At 40.6% G+C, this 20,853-nt stretch overlaps 1 protein-coding gene across 2 annotated transcripts in view; it reads right to left on the reverse strand.

Moving 5' to 3' along the window:
• Window positions 1–18,916: 18,916 nt before the first annotated feature.
• SERPINB7 (serpin family B member 7) overlaps window positions 18,917–20,853 on the reverse strand; it is a 71,380-nt gene continuing 69,443 nt past the window's right edge. For both annotated transcript variants that reach the window (XM_073897962.1, XM_025886801.2), the window contains exon 8: window positions 18,917–20,012. In XM_073897962.1, the coding sequence (XP_073754063.1) occupies window positions 19,614–20,012 (399 nt within the window). In that variant the 3' untranslated portion in view covers window positions 18,917–19,613. The remainder of the gene's footprint in view (window positions 20,013–20,853) is intronic.

Below are 20,853 nucleotides of genomic sequence, written 5' to 3' on the forward strand. Positions count from 1 at the left end.
TACTTGAAAATCTTCTATAAATTTTATTCTAACCTGTACTCATTCCCCCAGGAGGGAAAGGAGGGAAATGACTCCCTTCTGTTCCTGTCTGCTTCATTTTCTACCATCGAGGCCCTAGCTCTGAGTCTCACAACACAAACCAGGAAATAGGGCAGGGCCGATCTTGGTCAAGGTCTAGGGTCTTGTATCAGACTTTCTGGGTTTGAAAATCCAGTCTGTCACTTTCCATTTGTGTGTTGAATGACTCAGCCTAAGCCTCAGCTTCTCATCTTTCAAATGGAGGAAACTAATCCTGCCACTGAGGGTTTTGATGAGAACTACACGAAGTCATGCATGTGAGGGCTAGGCACATGCCTCACGCCCAGCGAAGGTTAGCTCCTCTCACTAATACCATAGTTCAGCTGCAGGTGAGGTAAATGAGTTCTGAAGAACTCACTTGGTGACCTAATCACACTGAATAACATTGTTTCTTTGGAAAAAGTCAGCATTCTGAATTTTAGCAGCCTATGAATGAGGTTTCTGAGTAAGCTGAAGGCTATCAAAGAAAGAAGCGGCGTTGATCCTAATTTTTTAATAAGTACAATTAATGTCATGCTATAACTTCTTTAACCAATGTAAACCAAGCCAAGGAAGAATGAGTTGGATATTCTACATGAGATAGTTGAAGGAAAAACCATGCTGTGAAGCATGGTTTCTCTCTTTTAATTGCAACTCTACTGAAAGTTTTCTTCAAGCTCATAAAACCCAGCTGATTTGAAGAATCAGAGTGGTTTGAATATAAATTCATTCCCTTCCTTACGGGGGTGGAGATTCTGCCATAGAAGAGAACCGTCTTCGTTTCCTTGTGTAAGATAAGGAGGAGAGGACCACCCACCTTGAAGATGCCAGGCTTTTCCGCTTTGCTCATTTGGTTGGTAAGTGCTAACTCTAAGCCACCCTCAGAAACCTCTAGCCTGGCCTTCTGGATTATCCTGGAGACCACAAGGCCTCTTCCTGCAGTTATGCCAGACAAGTTAGCCCTCGAGGGGTCCAAGACATTGTCATTCCCAAAGCCGCCCATATGAAAGTTACATCTTCATGACACTGGTCAAGTCCGAGCGGGGGCAGGTGCAGAGCCACAGCTGTGTCAGTCACGTTGGCTGGACCGATCCAGTCCTTCAGTTTCTCCTTGGCAACCTCTGGGAAAGAGAGCAGGAAGCAAAATATGAAAAATTTTAGTTAGAAAAAATTATATGCAAATGTGAAGCATTCGAAAGGCTGGATGTGAGGCTCTGAATAGGTCAGGCTACTTTCCCTTGTCATTTTGGAAAGCAGATTCTGTAAGAACCAGTGGGGAAAACGCAGCTGTGTGCAGGAACTGCAACTGAAGCACGTGAGCCCTGGAATCTCTGCCTTGACGCACCGTCCCAGAGTCATGTGGGAAAAAATCAATCATCACAGGGAATTGCTACTTTCTTCCTTTTACGACCCTCTATAAATAGCACAACATGTATTATAATTGCACACTTTATGTAAGTGCCTACACTCTTCTCTCATCCACATGAGGGACGCCTGGGTGGCTCAGTTGGTCAAGCGTCTGCCTTTGGCTCTGGTCATGATCCCAGGGTCCTGGGAGCAAGCTCCATGTCGGGCTCCCTGCTCAGTAGGGAGCCTGCTTCTCCCTCTGCCTGCCACTCCCCCTGCTTGTGCTCTCTCTCTCTCTCTCTCTCTCTCTCTCTGACAAATAAGTAAATAAAATCTTTTTAAAAAAATACACCTTTGGAAACTGAGATCCTCTGATTTTGATGACATAAGTTATAATTCTAGACTGACCAATTTCTTTTCTACCTCAACTCAAACCAACATTCTCATTAGTCAGGCATCCAAAGACACTGAATTTATATCCAAGCAACATTTGTAAATGATTAGAATGAAATAATCTTAAATTCGAAAGAGACCTTCGAGAAGCGTCTCTCACAGCATTGGTGCCACCAGCCAGCACCCACTTGAGAAGCCCTTGTGCCAATGGTTCACCTCTATAAAAACAGCTGGGCTCCAGGGTCGCCCAGCTCGGCTTGCAAGAAAGGCCCTTCCCATTTTGACCATAAACCTCCTTCCCTGTAATTCCTACCGCTTCATTTTAGTTCTCACCTGGGGAGCCACACAACATTACCCATTCCTTCTTCCCCAGGGCCACGAAATATTGTCAGACAACCAACATGCTCCCTGACGCAGAGCCCCTTTCCTCCTTTCCTCTTCACAGGGCACCTTCTCTTACTTACCCTCATTCCGGGGGTCCTTGCTGGGAGGAGATTTAAATGTCCCATGGCTCCTTTAGACTGCGTTGGGGAGCATGTTGGTTGTCCTACAACGTTGGGGATGGAATCTATCAGGAGTTAGGCAGAACAGACGCCAACCAATACAATCTCAAGCAGAAAAAAACTTTTTTGCATGGAACCGACATCCGTCATAGACTGTCTTCAACTCATACTCATTTACGAAACCAGGGATGACTCTCCTCATGCACAGAGATGAATTAACATGACATATCATAACAGGAGAAAAGCGGTTGACCATAAAGACCTACTAATTGCACCCCATTCCCTCTTTAAGATCATTTCATCCAACTGTGACTGTACTTCAGAATCTGCTTACTTCCCAGAGATCTTAACATTATTCTAAAATGTTCCAATTTTATGATTCATGTCAAGGATATCGAAGTACACCACGAAGTACTGACAGTGTAATCATGTAGTTTATATTAGATGGATGCCATTTCACTGAACTTTCATGAGATTATCAAATTTAAGAGCTAAAAGGAACCATAGGAATCACTTCCTGTAACGTCTTCATGGCGTGAATAAAGTGAGGTTTGGAGAGATTAACGGACTGTCCCCCAGCCCTGTAGTGAGTTTGTGGCAAAAACCATGGTCAGATTTCAATGTTGCCACCTACATTCAGCATTCATGCATTGTCTAACCATGGGAAAGGAACTCTAAAATAATAATACTGTCTGGCTTTAATAATTTTTAATTAGCAATAACTCAAACCTCACTTATCAGAAAGGTTTTCCCTTGTCCGATGTAAAATAGATTCTCACTAACCCTGTCTTTTCCATGTCTGTCTTATTTTCCTTCACAGCCTATAGCAGTCATATTTCTACATGTGTTTATGTGGAAATAGAATTATACATAAGAACTGAGATTTTGATTTTCAGCCATGTTCATACAGCGTCTGAATAACTTAAACACCAAGCCGGAGCGGGCTGAAAAGCCAGGGAACTGGGCTCTTGTGGCATCACAGACGTGAGTTGCTATGAAATGCTGAGCAAATCATCGCTTGGTCCCCAGGTTTCTTGCCCCTGATGGGCTGCCACTGCCTGCATGGTTGCCTCACAGGACCAGTAGTGATGCTTGCCACCAGGGATGAAGAAAGAGTAAAGGGGAGGGTGAGAAGTCTGTAGCCAGAGAGAAACAGGTGGGAGGGACGTGAACTTGAGAGATTCATAAAATGCAGAAGCAAAGGAGGACAGAGAGGGATTTAAAGAAAGCTGCAGGGACTAGATCCTTTCGATGCTGGGAGCAAGAAGACACCGTCAGTGTGGAGCAAAACATCCACGTGGGGCTCAGGGGAAAGTACCAGAGAAGGAAGCACAGGGAAAAGCCTGAGCATTGAATTTGTATGTTTGGGCCTTGGGTGTTGGTGGAAATTAATTTAGTTGGTTGGCAGCAGGTCCAAAAGAGATGTCAATGTGTAATATTTTTTGAAAAAAGTATATGTAAATCAACAACCAGCCGTGAGGACTGAAAGAGGAAATGTGGTGACTGGTTTGAAAGCCTAAAACTTATACAAATAGAAGCAACACATCCTAGCGCAAGGACATGTCCTTCATTCAGGGCTTCTGCTTCTTTTTTTTAAGTGGACATAATAGTGCATTAAGTAGTCACGTAAGTGCTTATTCTAAAGCTCCAAGCCTTCTGCATGGAATCCTCAAGCAGAGCCTTTTCTCGCGGCTCTGCCTGCAAAGGCCAGTGGTTTCCCTGTCCCAGGACGACATCCCCGCTGGGTAGCAGGATGACCACGCTCAGGTGGCCCTCGGCGGCGGGCACTGTGAGGACCTGCACCTGGGGCTCCTGTATGGAGCCCATTCTCAAGTGCCCTTGTGGCTGCGTTATCCACTGGGCTTTGCTTTGGGACTGTAAAAGTAAAACCAGGGAAACAACAAAGCCAATTTCTTCTTATTGTTCTATTTAAGGTATGGGAAATTCACATTTATATTCATCCTCCAACGTTGCCTACACTGAGTGACCAAAATGAAATCTCTGTCTCTTTCCACAGAAATATCTGATCACTGTCGTGATGATTTGAAAGGAAGAGTCACCTCAACAAGGCAGCCGCTAAAGGACAAAATTTTTGTCTCTCAATATGTTCTTTTCACTCAACTGGACGTGGTTGATGCCCAGAAGCAGTTAATTCACTTCCAAGAACTGGGAAATATGCACCAAAAGATCTTATCAGGAAAATTTTTTAAAAATCAGATAGGTTCTTTCAAGAACATAATTTAGAAATCTTTCCAGATCAAGTAAAATGTGACTCATCTGGACTAATCTGCAGCATTGAGGTGCATGGTACAAAGTAGTCACAAAATAGCTAAGCATGTGAGCTAGGTAGCTAAGTGAGGTCCATATAATGAGGCCACTTTAAGGAAATATAGTTGTGACCCCAACCATATTTTATGTTTTTCTATATGACATGCTAGTGAGGATAACATAAAGATACTTGCATTGTGTATGTAAACCAAAGGGACCAGATTTCACTGAGAAATTAAAGATTCCAATTGATTAACTGTTTCCTCTAGCAGATGCACTCCTTTTTGGGTATGCTTACCCCTCAAGTACCTCTCTATAAATCCTGCTAAAATCTCCACTGCATTTTCCTTATACTGGGGTCCCCCAACTGGGCTGATCCTTGGAAGGACCTACAAGGGCTATTTAAAAAATGTAAATACTCAAGCACTCCTTGCAAATATTCAGGAACGTGGCCCTGGAATCTGCATTTTTAAAAAACATCAGCAATAAAAAAGAACATAATTTCACTATGTGTTATGACCCCAATATGTGATGGCAATATTCTTTAGAAAGAGAATACTAGATACTTCCAGATGTGACTAATGTGCTGGGCTAGAGGGTTATTTTTTTCCTTAAAGTCATTCACTATTCCTTTTGCATAAAAATGTTTTATTCAGAACTATAAACCCTCTTTATTTTTATAGTTGACTATAACAGATTGTAAGTTGACCAACAATTTCAAGCATTTGAGAGAATAAACACATTTGATAGTTTAGGGTCTGAGTTATCATATACAAATCCATTCTTTTTTTATTAAATGACATGTCTGATTTGGGGTGTGGCCTGATATCTTGGACACCTTCGGGGCACTAAGAAAAGAAGCTGAAGAAAAGAAAACTGGAGGTGGGAGCAAGACAGCACGCTTGGAAACTTTTATTGTGAATGTAAATCCTGTTCTCTGGTTTGGCTTTGCTTAAGATCACACCCATTTTACAAATGACCTGCTGATTAGTTCTGAAAGTGTTGATTCCTTGTTCTCCATCAACTGCCTCATTTCCAGTTTGCAGTTAGTGAACTCTTTAATAATGATTTAAGCTTAGCCCAAAGCCCAAACCCATTTTAAACCATTCCAAGGTCTATATTTTATACCACTTCTTCATTTTACAACTGGAATGCCAAAAATAGTATCTCTATTTTCAGAAAGGGTACAAATACTATGGAGAATTTAAAAGAAAGGTTTAATAGCCAAACCAACGTTTTGTAAATCCAACTCTGCACTTGGTTGAGTATGCACTTAGGACAGTCGCTTGGAAATTCATTACCTGCCTAAAGCCAGAAAAAATGTAACATATTTTAAGGACAAAACTGTTGAGGATTACCTTGGAAAGAAAAATAAATTAAGACAGGAGACTACTTCATGCAACCTGAAAGCCACTGCTTCAGTGTGGTCTTTCTGGAAAGCACAACAATAGTGTTAACCAGCACCCGATGATGGGGTGCCATGAGGCTGTTGGGTGATAAGGGTCTGCATTGCACCTTTGGGGAGAGAAACACACCTGATCAGCCATGGGATAGGAATTATTCCCACTGACATTAGATGAGACAGTAGATGTAATAAATGTGAAAGACTCACAACAGTCTGTGATATAGATGAAGTGTCATAAAGGTACTACCATCATCACTATCTAACAGGAAAGGGTTTTTATTAAAAAAGCTAGGAATCCTGTTGAAGTTAAAAAAACGAATTAATGTACTTGACGATTAAGTTACCCAGTTAAGAGGCGGTTTAGAGATCCTAACATGTTAACCATTCAGCCTTGGCTTTCCTGTGACCTTTCTCCTCCTACCACCATATGCTGAAAACATGAATGTCAGAGTAGGTAGTTTTGCAGATCACCACTGTCACCTGACAACGACTTTCTGCTCAAATCAAGCAAAAGAGATCACTGGGAAAATGGCAGAAGAAAGATTTTATGCTTTTTATGCCTCCTTACTTCTCAATAGTAAAATTAATAAGAAACTGTCACGGTTTTTCATTTTACGAAATGAAAAATGTCTTTAGATTGTCAACACATGATTTTGAAACAACCAGTTATTCACATGGAAAAAAGCAAGAGCCTTTACTTTTATTTCACTTCCTACATAAAAGTCAATTTGAAGTGCATCATAAACCTGAGTGTAAACACTAAAATAATAAATGGAAAAGAAAACAAAAGAGAATATCTTTGTGACCCTGGGACAAGCAAAACTTTCTTAGAGAGTATACAGAAAGCACAAACCATAAAAGAAAAATATTGATAAATTGGACTTCATTAAAATTAAAACTTTTGCTCATCAAAAACACAGTTGAGAAAATAAATGCGCAAGACACAGACTGGGAGAAAATATTGGCAATATATGCATCTGACAAAATTATTTGTCTTGAGAATATGTAAGGAGTTCCCACAACTCAACAATCAAAACAACCCAATTGAAAAATCTTTATAAAGAAAGATATATTAAGGTCCAAGAGACATATGAAAAATGATAGTCGATATCATTAGTTATCAGAGAAATGTGAATTAAGGCCACAATGAGATATTACTACAAGCCCACTGAAATGGTTAAATGAAACATATTTACAACACTAAAAAACTGGAGAGGATTTGGAGCAACTGGAACTTTCATACAGTACTGGTGAGGATGTAAAATGGTTCAACCACTTTGGGAAACTATTTGCCAGTTATTAAAAAGTTAAACATGTCACTAGGCTAGGACCTAGCAATTCTACTACTAAGTACATGAGAGAAACTAAAAGATATGTACACAAAATGCCTTTTACAAAAATGTTCACAGCAACATTATTCATCATAACCCCAAACTGAAAACAACTCAAATGTCTATCAACAGGAGAATGGATAAACAAATTGCGGTAGATTCATACATGGAATTCTACTCAGCAATAAAAAGGCACCAGCCATTGATACATCTAAAAATCTGAATGGATCTCAAAAATAATGCACTGAATGAAAAACGCAGTTCACAAAAAAGTGCATACTATATTGCATTTATTTAGAAATTTAGAACGGACAAAACTAACCTCTGATGATAAAATCAAATCAGTGGTTGCTTGGTGGCACAAAGAAACCTTTCGGGATGATGGACATGTTCTGTATGTTGATATGCATTTGTCAAAACTGTCCAAGTATACTTTCTAAAATCGGAGCATTTCACTCAATGTAAATTATTCCTAGAAGAAGAAGAAGGAGACTGAGGAAAAGAAGTCTTAGATCCCTTACCTTTTGTCTTATTTTCAATCCGTGAGTTAATCTGCATCCTGGCTTCTTCTAAATTATCTTTGAAATCCAAATTTTCAGGTTTCAGTTTATATAATTTTTCAATACCTTCTAAATATTCCTATAAAGTGAGCATAGAAAAAGGGGACATAGCAAATAAATTATGATTTTAATACATTTAGGCCATACATGGTAAATATCTTACATAAATAAAGGCAGAAATATGTAAAATACAAGTATGCAGGACTAGGCCCAACTGATAAAAATATATACATTTGTCATATTTGAGGCATATAGTGAAGGAAAATTAACAAATTACTATAGGATGTTATTTCAATGACAAAGACATTTCTCTTTCTTCTCAGCCTCTGAGGGTTCGCCGCATAATTAGGATAATCTGACAAGAGAATTAGTGTCCTCAGTAATTAGTGTCAGATATTTTGGGTTCCAAGATATCAATTCCTTTTTTATTACTGATATCAAAATTTTGTCAGTGTTGTTTTTAATTGTAAACTATGTAAAATGTATTATTTTTATGCTTCAACTGGACTCATCTGAAATATGACTGAACATGTCACAAATTAGCATCTGAAAATTAGAATCCTAAACTCTCCTATATGAAATAAACGTATATATAAAATATATTACATGTTCTCTACATAGCAATATCTATCTCAATATATACAACATCTTTTTATTTTCCTACAGTTTTGAAAACAGAAACAGTACCAGAATAAATTAAATAAAGGAAGGAAGGAAAGGCTTCTCCTTTACTTATGGAAACATGTTTTACTTTAACTCCCCAGAAGGAATTTCTGCAAATATCCCACTTGCCATGGGGACTTGACATATTGATTTCCGAGAGAAGTGTTTGAATGTGTGAATGGACCCCTGTTTCTTGTTCACACTAGGATGAGGTTAGAAAATACTTGAAAACAGGGACCTTGGTATCACCCACTTAAGTATCAGCTGAGGTTAGACAAGAGAGTCTTGGGTTTGCATTAGGACATGAGATTTCAGGAAAAAAAAAAAAAAAAACAGAATCAAAGACTACTTGTTCCACCATTTGGACATATTGAAAGTTTGCCTTTCACTGACTGTGGCTGTCTGACAATGAGACCATGCTCAGAGAGCAAACACCACGACATGTCACCATCACTTCATGGGCATGAGGGACAATGGCAGAGTTCATGCCGCTGGGCAGAGCTTGCCCTGTCTCCTCCACAAGATGGCCCCGGGCACACATTCATATGAACACATTAATTTTAGTATAGTTGGCATCAGGGAAAATGTGTTGGCTATATTTTGTAATAAGTAAGAATTCTGGGCAATGAAGTTTGGTCTTAGTAGCCCACCATAGATAATAGTGGGAAGGTCACATCTTCTAAAAAGCTATAGACCTCCTTACATAAATGAAGGAATACATTACATTGGGTTTTTTTTAGAAATTACTAATATGGAAAAGAATTTAACAGTAAAGCTTATAGGGGCTCCTGGGTGGTTCAGTTGGTTAAGCATCTGCCTTCAACAAAAGGTCATGATCTCAGGGTCCTGGGATTGAGCCCCACGTGAGACTCCTTGTTCAGCCGGGACCTTGCTTCTCCCTCTCCTGCTGCTGCTCCCCCTGCTTGTGCTCTCTCTTGCTATCTCTCTCTCTCTCTCAAATAAATAAATAAAATCTAAAAAAAACCAATAAAGTTTATAAAGATAAGCTACCTTTAGTTACCTCTCCAAAAAATAATATAATTTTATATTTTGAGCACTGACTGTGGTCCAGGCACTTCTGTCCAGGTAGCTTTTGGGTTCCATTATGAAGTCGCTCTGACTCTAAACTCCCTTTTGCACTTATTGTTCAAGGAAAAGAATAACCCTTCTTAAATACTGTCTCTCCCTCAAGTTTTTGACAGTGTCATCATCTCCTGTTTCCAAAACTCAAGATGATTGTTTTAACACAGGATGTGCAGGAGTCTGACTCTACATACCTATATTCTAGACTCAAAGGACATATGGAATAAATATCCTGTTTTATTGCCTTAAACCTTTAGTCCTCATGGACTAAAGATAAACTGCCATAAGAGAAATGAATACAGAAGTAGGAACTATACATACCTTTGTGTTTGAGGAATTCGCGGTTCTTGTTGATTCATCCAAATGAAACACCTACGAAGGGAAACAAAGAATTATTCTCAAAGGCTATTGAAATGCTACTCCAAGAGACCAAATGGTGACATAGGAAATCAACTTCTTGCCATGAATGTTAAGCTTTTTACATTTTTATGAACTTTCTGTTATTCATTGCACCTTTCTCTTATCTGTTTCTTAGTTTTGTTCCACGTGAAAAAAAAAAAGATATTATCTCCAAGAGGAAAGGTGAGTCTGAAAAACAAAATCTTTCATGTGCTCTTAAGCAGGAATCTGAGTGTTACAGTGTTAGGGATGGGGTGTGGACACTTACGTGTGTGTGTGTGTGTGTGTGTGTGCATCTACCTTTATAATCCCTGTGACAGAATGCAAGACAGGTTGAAAGAGGTGCTTAAAAATAATTCAGGCTTATTCATTTGTGTTGTCACTTTGTTTTGTTCATCCCTACCTTCTCAGTTGTGAAACACTGTAGGAAGCCCATAAGTATTTGTTGAATGAAGAATGAATGATTGTGTGGATTAATGAATGGATCTTAACATCATTTGCAGGCAGTTAATACCATTGGTTACTCACCAAGCATGCAAAACTAATCATTAAATTCATATAGTAGGTAATTATTGCCAAGTTATGTTCACAAATGGTATCCAGTTTGATGTTCACAGTATCCCCTTGAGATTCCAGTACCTTCTATCATTTTCTCCACAAAGAGTTAATAAGTTTCCTAAAGACCTATTGACTAACCCAAGGTGTAACCATAGTTTCCTAAGATCTTGATCAGAGAACAGCTGAAATAAAACATTGCAACTCTCTTCAAATACTGAAAGAATGAGTATATTTAACATGCTTTGTAGACATGGGATAAAGAAGTAGCTGATACGGAGCAGATATTTCAACTTTCTTAAAATACACATGCAAGAGGATATAACTTTTGCGTACATCTTTTAAGAACAGGAAAATGATAAAGGAGCCATGGTTATGGAGAGGTAGACTTTAGCTCAAGGCTAGGAAGAACTTTCTGCAATGTCGAACTTTCTGAATGTTTGTTAAAAAGCTACTTCACCCTCACGCTTTCAAGCTCCGCCTTATTGGAGGACTGCAAAGAACTGAGCAGCCTCTTGCCTGCTGGCTTCTAGTGGAGATGGAAGCATAGAGTGGAGAGTGACTCCCAGCTCTGAGCTGGCCTGGCAGTTTCCTATATCATAGAACAGAACGGTTCCATAATCCGTGGACTCCGCATGAATGGCGCCCCCTGGTGTTGCTTCTGTGGTCCACCTCCTCCTCATCGTCAAAAGAAAGCGCAATTGTGTGCATCTGGCTGGGTCTTTGCTGTAAGGGAGAATCATTAAGGGGATGAAAATACGAGGGATTTTTCTTCATTTTGTATGGGAAGGAGCAAGGAAAAAAAATCTGAACTCTTTGGGTCTCTGCGAACTCAGGTGCTTGGCTGCCAGAAGAGACAATAAATATTTCTGCTCCAGACTCTCTGCCTGACTTGTGCCCTCAGCACAGTGGGCCAGGCCGTCTCTCTGGTGGTAAAACCCAAAGCAAGCTGTGGTATAGAAGGAGCCCCCAGTCAGCAGGTCGTCTCTTGTTTTGAAGGAGGGGTGACGGGAAGAGTTGACTCTACACGTACTCATCCCACAACATGTAAAGGGTCCTTAGCATCCTCCTGCATTCCTATTTCTCCCCTGCCACAAACAAGTATTTATTGAGCACCTACTGTGGGTAAGACACTTGGAACCTAGTTTGCCAATGCACAGAAACAGGATAGAATTGAACAGAAGGCAAAGGTAGGCAGGATTCCCACGGGAAGCAAGTCACATAGCTATGGCTCTAACTCAGACCGAGACTGATGTGGTGTACTAGAGTGTGAGAGGTGGAGACAACTTAGCATCTCTTCAGAGACTCTTAACCCAACAAAGAAGGACTTTCTACACGTGATCCAGACCACGTATTCAAAATGGAAACAAGAGTTTCGCAAAAAATACTTCCCCTTAGGGTTAATGACACATTCTGATATTTCCTTTCCTGTTTTCTCCTTTTTCATGTTTTAAACACTGACAGAAATTCACTAAATTGTTTCTACAACCCACTAATCGGTCCCATTCCACAAATGGAAAATGCTAACCTAGCCCAACCATCTCATCTTGCAAAAAAGGAATCTAAGCCCTAATATAAGTAGGTATTCATTTAACACGGTGCAGAGACTAGAATGGATTAGTGTTTTCAAATTGTTTAGTACAGAGAAGTAACATGTAAAAGATAATTGTGCGTGTTTGTGTTCAACCGGAGATTTCATCTATGTATTGATATTTTAGGCCTCCTGGTTGAGTTCATGCATTTCATCTGAATCCCCTAACCACTCTTGGCTTTCATTTTACCCCTACAGACTAAAATTACTGCGCTATAAAAATATTTTTTTGCTAAAAATAAAGGCACATATTTTTGCCTTTTCCATAAAGAATCCCTCCGATAAATGATTATCTAGCATTAATTGGGTTCAATTAAAGTCAGATCCAGCCATTGTACTAACTCCTTTTATCAAATTATACACACATATACATACATAGGAAAACTTCTACTTTAAAAGAATGATATCCAAACTACAAATATATCCAGAGGAAAAAGAGGTTAATTAATGGAAGAAAAAGATTCAAGGCAATAAAAAAGAAAAAAAAAAAAAACGGCAGGCTTTAGGTCCTTTGTATTTCCATTAAATGACCCCTGACTTGTGTAGGTAACATAAAAGCGGACACCAAATATAGTTTCCACAGGACACAAATCCAACTTTATAGTGAAAAACTTTACAGTGAATTGATAGCAAACTTTATAAAATTATTACATATACAGGAATAAAAACTTGGATTGCGGTCTTCACAAAACAGAATTGTCAAATGCCCACCATATCAGACCATTGGGCAGTGTTTGGCTTCACCCTACTCAGTGAGAAAAGGCAATGGTGCACAAGAAATGCCCCTTTGTTCCACTAGGTTCTCAGATTCTCAGAAGGTAAAGGGAAGAAATGAAACAACTTAATTACTTAAAACATAAGCAAGAGGCATTCTGGATGCTGGGACTATATTCTCAAAAGTCCACTCACCTCCAGGTTGTAATCTTCCCTCTGGGTAAAGACCCATCTAAAAGGGATGCAGGAGACACAGTGTTACTAGTTGAGGAGCAGAAGGCCTATGTAGGGACTCTGGAGCCAGGAAAAGGGTCAGTGTTCTTCATGCTCCTGGAGAGAAGGGAACTTCTAAATGACTCTTCAAATCTCTAGACTCTCCAAGAAATATACCTTGAATCATTTTGCCCACCAACATAGAGAACTTCACTTCTCTCATATACAGTCCTCAGGAGAATTTGGATTCAAGGAGGAGAAGGGGTTCACAATGAAAAAAGAATTCTATCAACCTCACAGGACTTTGATTCATCTATAGATGCTGTTCCCCAGGAGACCCAAGGAACTTAATAATAAATAAATAATAAAGTTAATAATTCACTGGCTGGCTATTGACAGAACCAGAGGGTCATTTGCAAAGAGATGGCTGGGCAGGTTCAGTGACTTCTGTGCTATTATTACCTAAAAACACTATTAACAAAACATTTACTGGCTTCTTTTGCACATAAAGCCTCTTCTCTGTAAAGACGCTGATTCATAGATACGAGTGAGGGTGTGTGTTCCTGCTTATTGCCCCAGATGTTTAAATGGACAGATCACTGTCTATGGTCACCCCTGGAGCCCTCATTCCACAGAAATTGTACCCATCTAGTGGACCGTGGCTCTTGTAGTTTTCTTGGTGTTACAGTGGATGGCTTCCACCCGGAATGCACTTAGATACATAACAATGACTTTTAATCTAGCAGATCTACGGATGAGATTAGAGAGGTCTGTGAACTTGAACATGTATATATAAGTTCTTATATATGTGCATGTTTCGATACTTTGATTCTCAAAGGGAGTATTTACTTCAAAAAGTGAAGGATCATGACCATCAAAGCTCCCAGTGGCCTCACACAGGAGCCCCTACCCTTCAGCCTTCTCTTTCTCTGATGTCCACCCTCCCTGCTCCAGCCGTTTGATGTCACCATCTTTAAATGACTGCCAGATTGCATCTTGAGAAGTCCTTATCTTTTGCCCTCAAATTCATTGCCACAAAGCTCTGACCCCACATTCATTCAATCAAAGGCTGCCTCCTAAATTTGTCAGCCTCATTCCCTTCTGTCTACCCTATACCTACATTGTGGTCCAGACCATCGTCACTTCCCAGCTGGACCGCTGCCCAGTTCTGCCCATTAACAGTCTTGTAGCACTCTATCTAGCTCAGCATCCACACACCAAACACAATCCTTCAAACTATAAACTTGAAAATGGCACTCCCCTCCTTGAAGCCCTTTCTGCCCTTACATCAAACTTAGAACAAAGGCAAACTCCACATGGTGGTGCCCAGGGCCAGTACCTGCTCCCCCCTCCCCCCAGCCCACCACTCATAGCCCTCTGCCCTCTGCATCCCGTGGTCACCCCAGCAGCTCTCAGAGGAGCCCATGGTCTTTCAACTGTGGGCCTTGGAACATGCTGGTGCCTCTACTGAACCCTCTTCCCCTCCCCTCCCAGTCCCTTTACCTCCTCATTCTTCTGGTTTGAGCTACGACAGCCCTTCCTCCAGGAAGCCTTCCTATCCTTCCAGGACTGGTTTAGAAGCCCCCATTTCACCCTTCCACAGCATCGCTACCCTCATTCGTAGAACTTATCACCCTACTACAACTTGCAAAACTTGTGAAGGTCCACCCTGCCTCAGACTCAAACTCTTAGCAGCATTGACGAGTCTTGTCTGAAGAGACACACTTGGAGAAAAATTTTACATTTTAAAATGGACTGTTTTTAAAATATCGAGAAAGTATTTCTGTCTGTCTGCTCTTCCCTCCATATGCTTTTCATTCTTCTCCCTTTTCTTTCCCTCCCAAAGCACTGAGTACACCAAGGTATATTATTTTGCTTTGTTAAAAAAAAAAAAAAAACCTCAATATTTGCAAAAGATTAGTCATCTTCAGTTTTACTAAAGAACTTTCGTGTTTCAAGTTCAGTGGTCTTCTTTTGGTTCACAATGCCACGGGCAAGAAACAAGGAGAAGAAAAGAGAGTATCAAAGAAATGTTTCATGACACAATTAAGTTCTGATAGCCAACTCTTTACCACTTTTAGGTAAACTCACTGCGGCCTTCTCTTCTTCAAGGTGCTACTGGCATCTAAAGGGACGATTAAGCTTATGAACCTAGTCCTGGGTTTTACAAATTCTAGGACGTTTGTAGGGACAGAAATGAAATATTAGTGTCAAAAGATAACCAGATGATTACAGACACATATGCTGCCTTTCCCTGTTGATGAGCAGAAACTGTCAGTCAGTGAAGGGGTACAGAATGTGCTGGAGAGAAATTACAAAGTGAGCAGAAGATAACTGTCCCTTGTTTCACAGAGTTTATACTTAGGAGAGTTTATGATTAGAAGAGTTTGCACTATCATTATCATTCCTATATAAACTCTCAAGAAGTTTATTATTAGGACAAATAATATGTAGTCAAATTAAATCACCCAAATCATAAAAGCATAAATGACCCAAATATAAGAACACAGAGTCATGTAATTATGAATTTGCCCAAATTTATAGGAGGTGTGGTGTTTCAGGAAAGCCTGAGCTCATTAGAGACAGAGGGTGTCAGCCAGGAGGCATGCCAAAGAAGGTGTGAAACATGTGAGGCATTGGAGCACGAGATAAGAGGACTCTGAGCAGAGCCAAGGCACAGGTGAGATCCGTGACGTCCAAGGCAGTGGGTTATGATGGACAGAGCACACAGGATCTTAGGCAATCGTTCAACTTCTCTAACCCTAATTTGCCTTATGAAATGAAAATAACATTAATAATCGTAATAGTTTCCACCTTACAGGAGTGAAAGGAGAAATGAGATGTCACAGTGAGTGGCACTGTGAAAACATTTTGTAAATGATAAAGCAGCGATGTGGTGAAGAAGATGACAATACTGCTCTCCCTCTTCATTGAAAAATGGGTGGAAAAAAGCTTCTTCCTGCTCCTGCAGAGACAGAAGATCCAACGATGCTCTTTTGCCCACCTTAAAGATCTTGCCCTTATAGAGGCTTTGGCATGTGACTGGTGAAAAATAGCATGCTCTCAAGGAGGCGCTCATGGAGGTGGGGCCAAAGGCTGGCAAGGGCCCCTGTTATCTGGCCAGAGTCTCTGTCTGCACTACACTTTCTGGTTGATTTTTGTCCTTTCTTGGGACCTTAAAGGAATTTATTCATTTAAAATGAGGAAGGAATACCTGTCATATGCCATACGCTACCCTTAAAGAGCTTATAATCTAGGAAGCCACGTGCACACACGCATGCACACACGCATGCACGCACGTGCGTGCGCGCACGCACACACACACACACAAACAGAGGGTAGCAAGAAATTTGAGCATAGCTCAAACCTCATAAAAGGAGGCAGTGTGTTTTGTGAGTCCACGTGAATGGAGCTCTCCCCAGGGAACATGAATGTGGTCAGCTGCTTGAACAATTCAATGGGTATTGAGCAAAGATGGAGACAGTGTGCCACTCAGAGGCGACAGGCTGAACAACACAAAATAGTAGATTGGGTTTTCAATTAGTCCAAGGTATGTTGAGCTCAGAGTCTTTGACAGGGAGAGGCAGGACCAGGTGGAGAGGAGGATAAGGAAAATTGTGGAAGGCCTGGAGGGTCATGCTGGAGTTTAGGCTCTGTCCTTAGGTGGTGAAGAGCCGTTGGTTCTTTATAAGAAAGTGACTTGTTCGATCTGTGTTTCAGGAAGATAACTGGCATCTACGGATGAAAACATAGAAATCTTCATGACTTTGGGCTTAAGCGTGAGAGGGAAATGCAAATCACAAGAGGCAGAGAGAACAGATAAGAAACAAACTACAGACGTGAACAGTCTAAACTCGAGCAGTGCTGATAGGAAGAAAGAAAAGGAGATAAATTCAAGAGACATTTTAAGTGGTAACACTGGTGAACAGTCACAGTGTGAAAAAGAAGGAATATACAAAGATAATCTTGATGGTTTGAGCTTAGAGTTTTAGACGATATTTGTCCTTCACTAGAAGCTGGCCCCCAAGAAGATCATGTAGAGGATGGTGATGTGTTTTAGCTGAGACATGTTTAGTTTTACTCCAGGACGTTCGGTGGGCTTTTCAGGAGGCAGTCATGAATTGGGATGAAGTAAGCATATAGCTAGGTGTCATCAGCTATTATGGAAGCCATGTGTTCAGACGGGATCATATATAGAATTTTGAGTAAGAGGAGAAGAGCTCTGGAAATACCTATGGTTAAATAAGCAGATTGAAAAAACATGACTCTAAAACATAAAAAGTCATCTTTGTAAAAAGAAATCGATTACAAGATCAATGACTTGAACTTACACCGAAGCGGTCCCTGAGGGTCTCATTTCCACGTCAAATCACACCCTTGGGACTACCAACTACATTTATCCTAAAGACACAGTGAGTGCCCACTATATGTTTTCCCCCCCTTTAAATTTTTTTATTGTTATGTTAATCACCATACATTACATCATTAGTTTTTGATCCACTATATGTTAAGTACTGTTCTAGGGATGTTGGGATACAAAACAAATCAGTCACGGCTCCTGCCCCAAGAAGCAGGAAGCTCAATGCTAAGACAGGTTCAGCAGCGTTACTTTTGCTGTCCCTGAACCCGAGGTGTACTGACAACGTTCACAGGAAACATCATGCTTCCACAACTGCCGCAGTTTCCGAAGCTGTTTCAGGTTTGTGGAAGTGACACCAAATGAAGCCTAGATCATGACTGGACAAGGTAGCCCTTCTCTGCATGAGCTGGGGCCCTAACCATGAGGTGGACATATGGATGCGCAGGACCAACCGAGTTGTAGGGAAAGCTCGCACCAGTTTTTCCATATGATTTCCTCACAGACCTGACCCTCACGCTCCTGGGTGCTTTCTTCGAACCTCAGCAGCTGTGAGTCCCACCATGGCTGCCCAGAAAACCCTACCAGCAGACAAAAGTATTCATGCTTCTGAACAGCATGGCGGCCATCAGAATGCATGCTCCTGGACCCCCTTCTTGTATCTTTACCACCTAAGGACAGAGTCTAGAAGTACGTCATTTTTGAATGGCAATAGGTGGGAATGGAGTTAATCAGAAAAATAAGTTCTTTAAAAAAAAAAAAATATACATATATATATATAGAGAGAGAGAGAGAGACATACCACTGCGTATCGGTTAATTTCACTCCCTCCCACCCCACCCCAACAAAGGTCTCTGAAAGACATAATAGTTATTTCAGGCATGGCAGGTGAGCAATTAAATTATTTTGGTCGGAAGCTTTTCTACATCTCTCAAATCATGTCACATTAACTCATTCAGGCCATATTCATGAATTCCACAACTGTTGAAAATCAAATAGCTGCCAGGTCTAGTATTATGCACCACAGTGCCATGCTATATACTACTCCAGATTTAGTTCCTATTCAGGTGAAAGTCTTTTGTGATAAAAACACAATTCAATGGGCTGTTTATAAAATCCTAAGTGAGTTCAGCTTGGTCTACTGATTCTCAATTTATTTTTTAACTGTTTTGTGAACTTAAATCTTAGTATTTAAAATTATTTAAAATTACCTTATCAGCCTATGCCTCTGGAAAAGTAACTTTCATGTGAAATAAATTAGCAACATTGAACCAAATCAGATTTATATATAAAAAGCATTCTTTTTATTTGTTGCCAATTTGCGTGGCCTAGCAAATAAAGAAAGTGCTGGTAGTCTCACAGTTAGTCAGAGGAGAACAATCACACTGTACAGTCATGTTGTATTTATTTATTTTTGATAAATAGAGAATAAACTATACAGCACGTGAAATATGTACTGTAAATAACAAATGGCAATAGTTCAAAGATACATAATGTTTGAAAACTATGTACATGTTAAGTCTCTATCAAGGAAAAGAAAAATCTCTATCAAGGAAAGCCCGAAAGACATGAGCTTGAAATTATTAATGAAGTATTTTAGTTGTCCCCCAATCCCAAATCTGTATTTTTTTGGCATCTAAATTCGACACTGATTTCAAATCAGATGGTGAAAGGAAACTCTCTAGTGTCTTCTTAGGTCAGCAGGGAAAGGTTAGCCTCCCCAGCTACATTCAGTAGCTAGGCCTCCTTCCAAGCTCATTTCAACGACACTCGAATAACTGGGATTAACTAGAGAGTTTCAGACAAGCCCCTAGGGCTGCTTCTACATTGTCCTTACCAGCAGTTCCCAGACGTGATGCCCAGCTCCGGGTGCAAGGGGCCATGGGGCCGGTGGGCGGGGCAGGGGGGGGATGATGGGAATGAGTTGAGTTGGGTCAGAAAGATAATGAACTTAGCAATAGGTGAGGCACACAGTGGTAGAAAGGCCAAAGCAGGGTGAGGACAATCAACCAGGTGTCTGCAAAGGGTCAAGTCTCCAAAATCATCTGCCGACCAATATTAGAAGGAAGTAAACACAAAGGAAACACCGTGTGCTTTGATTATGCTCAAATCTATTCTCTTGTGGTGGTTCCTTGATGTGGTATGGACTACTATAATAGAAACCAACTGGATTTTCAAGGGCAAGACACTTTGCCACTAAACAAGATGATGTCATCCTTCCTGATGACGAAGAGAAAGGGGCGATCAGCTCTGAACACCCTGGACTCGGGGAACTGCTTTTCTACGATGTTATTTCCTGAGGCAGCAGTGGCCTCTGTGCCCTCCTCGGTGACCTCTATATAGGACTTGTGCATCATTTTGGACAAATACAAACGGCCTCCTGAAGCCATACCAGAGAGATCAGCTCTGGATTCATCAAAGATGTCTTTCAGCCCTAGGGCTCTTAAGTGGTGTTTGATTTCATAATTCTTCTCTATCTTGAACTGAGGAAGAAACACCTCAACATACTGAGAGCTCATTTTTCTTCGACTGGTCCACTCCATTAGATTCTGAAAGGTCAGTCTGTTTTCAATCTGTAGGAATATTGAAAAGGCAATTCAATATGCTTAAGAGACAGTTAAAACACCAACTACAAAGATAGATGGTTTTTCATAATTATCCTCTCCTGGATATTTGAGTGTAAGTATGTCAGTGGGTCCAGGGGAGTCTGAAAATGGGAAGTTATTAACACTAATAGTTCAAGCACTCTTTCACAAATCATGGTTAATTTGCTCTGTTATGACAAGGTGTGACTTACCTGTATTTCAAGGCATTTCTGTTCTCTGCCCGCATATGAACAAATACAGCCAAAGTGGAACAATGGGCAGGTGAAGGAATTAGGGTAGCAGAGATCATGAGAAGGAGAAAGGAGCTCCGTGGTCATTTAAGTCAGCATTTCTTGACCATTTCCCATCATGGAAGACATAGAAAATGGTAATGTTTCCATAGCTTGCTGGAATAACCAATGGGACCGCAGGTGGCCCAAGGCAAGGAGCCCAGAGCTCTAGCCTCCAGGGTTTAGGTGATTAGCACCTCGTAGCACAGTCACCTACACCATCTGGGGGGCTTGGATCCAAATATACCCTCCTACTCAACACATGCAACAACTGAAACTCAAGACATTGTAGGAAATGTGCCGAATTGCATAGCTGGGCACGGAGGTTACATAGCTAGGAACCCACAGCTCTCTCTCTCCAGCATCACTGCTGCCCCCACTGATTCACAATGGAACTCACCAATTCCTGAACACTGACCATTGATCAGAGACAATCCAGACTTATACAGGGAAGATTTTTCATGCACATTGTTTACAAATCTTATATGTAAGTATTTGTTCACAAATTCAGTCTCACTGGAATCCTAAAGATAGCTTTT

The sequence above is a fragment of the Callorhinus ursinus genome, unplaced genomic scaffold, assembly GCF_003265705.2.
Source record: "Callorhinus ursinus isolate GAN/ISIS: 27379988/994484 unplaced genomic scaffold, GSC_fseal_2.0 scaffold11, whole genome shotgun sequence".
NCBI lineage: Eukaryota > Metazoa > Chordata > Mammalia > Carnivora > Otariidae > Callorhinus > Callorhinus ursinus.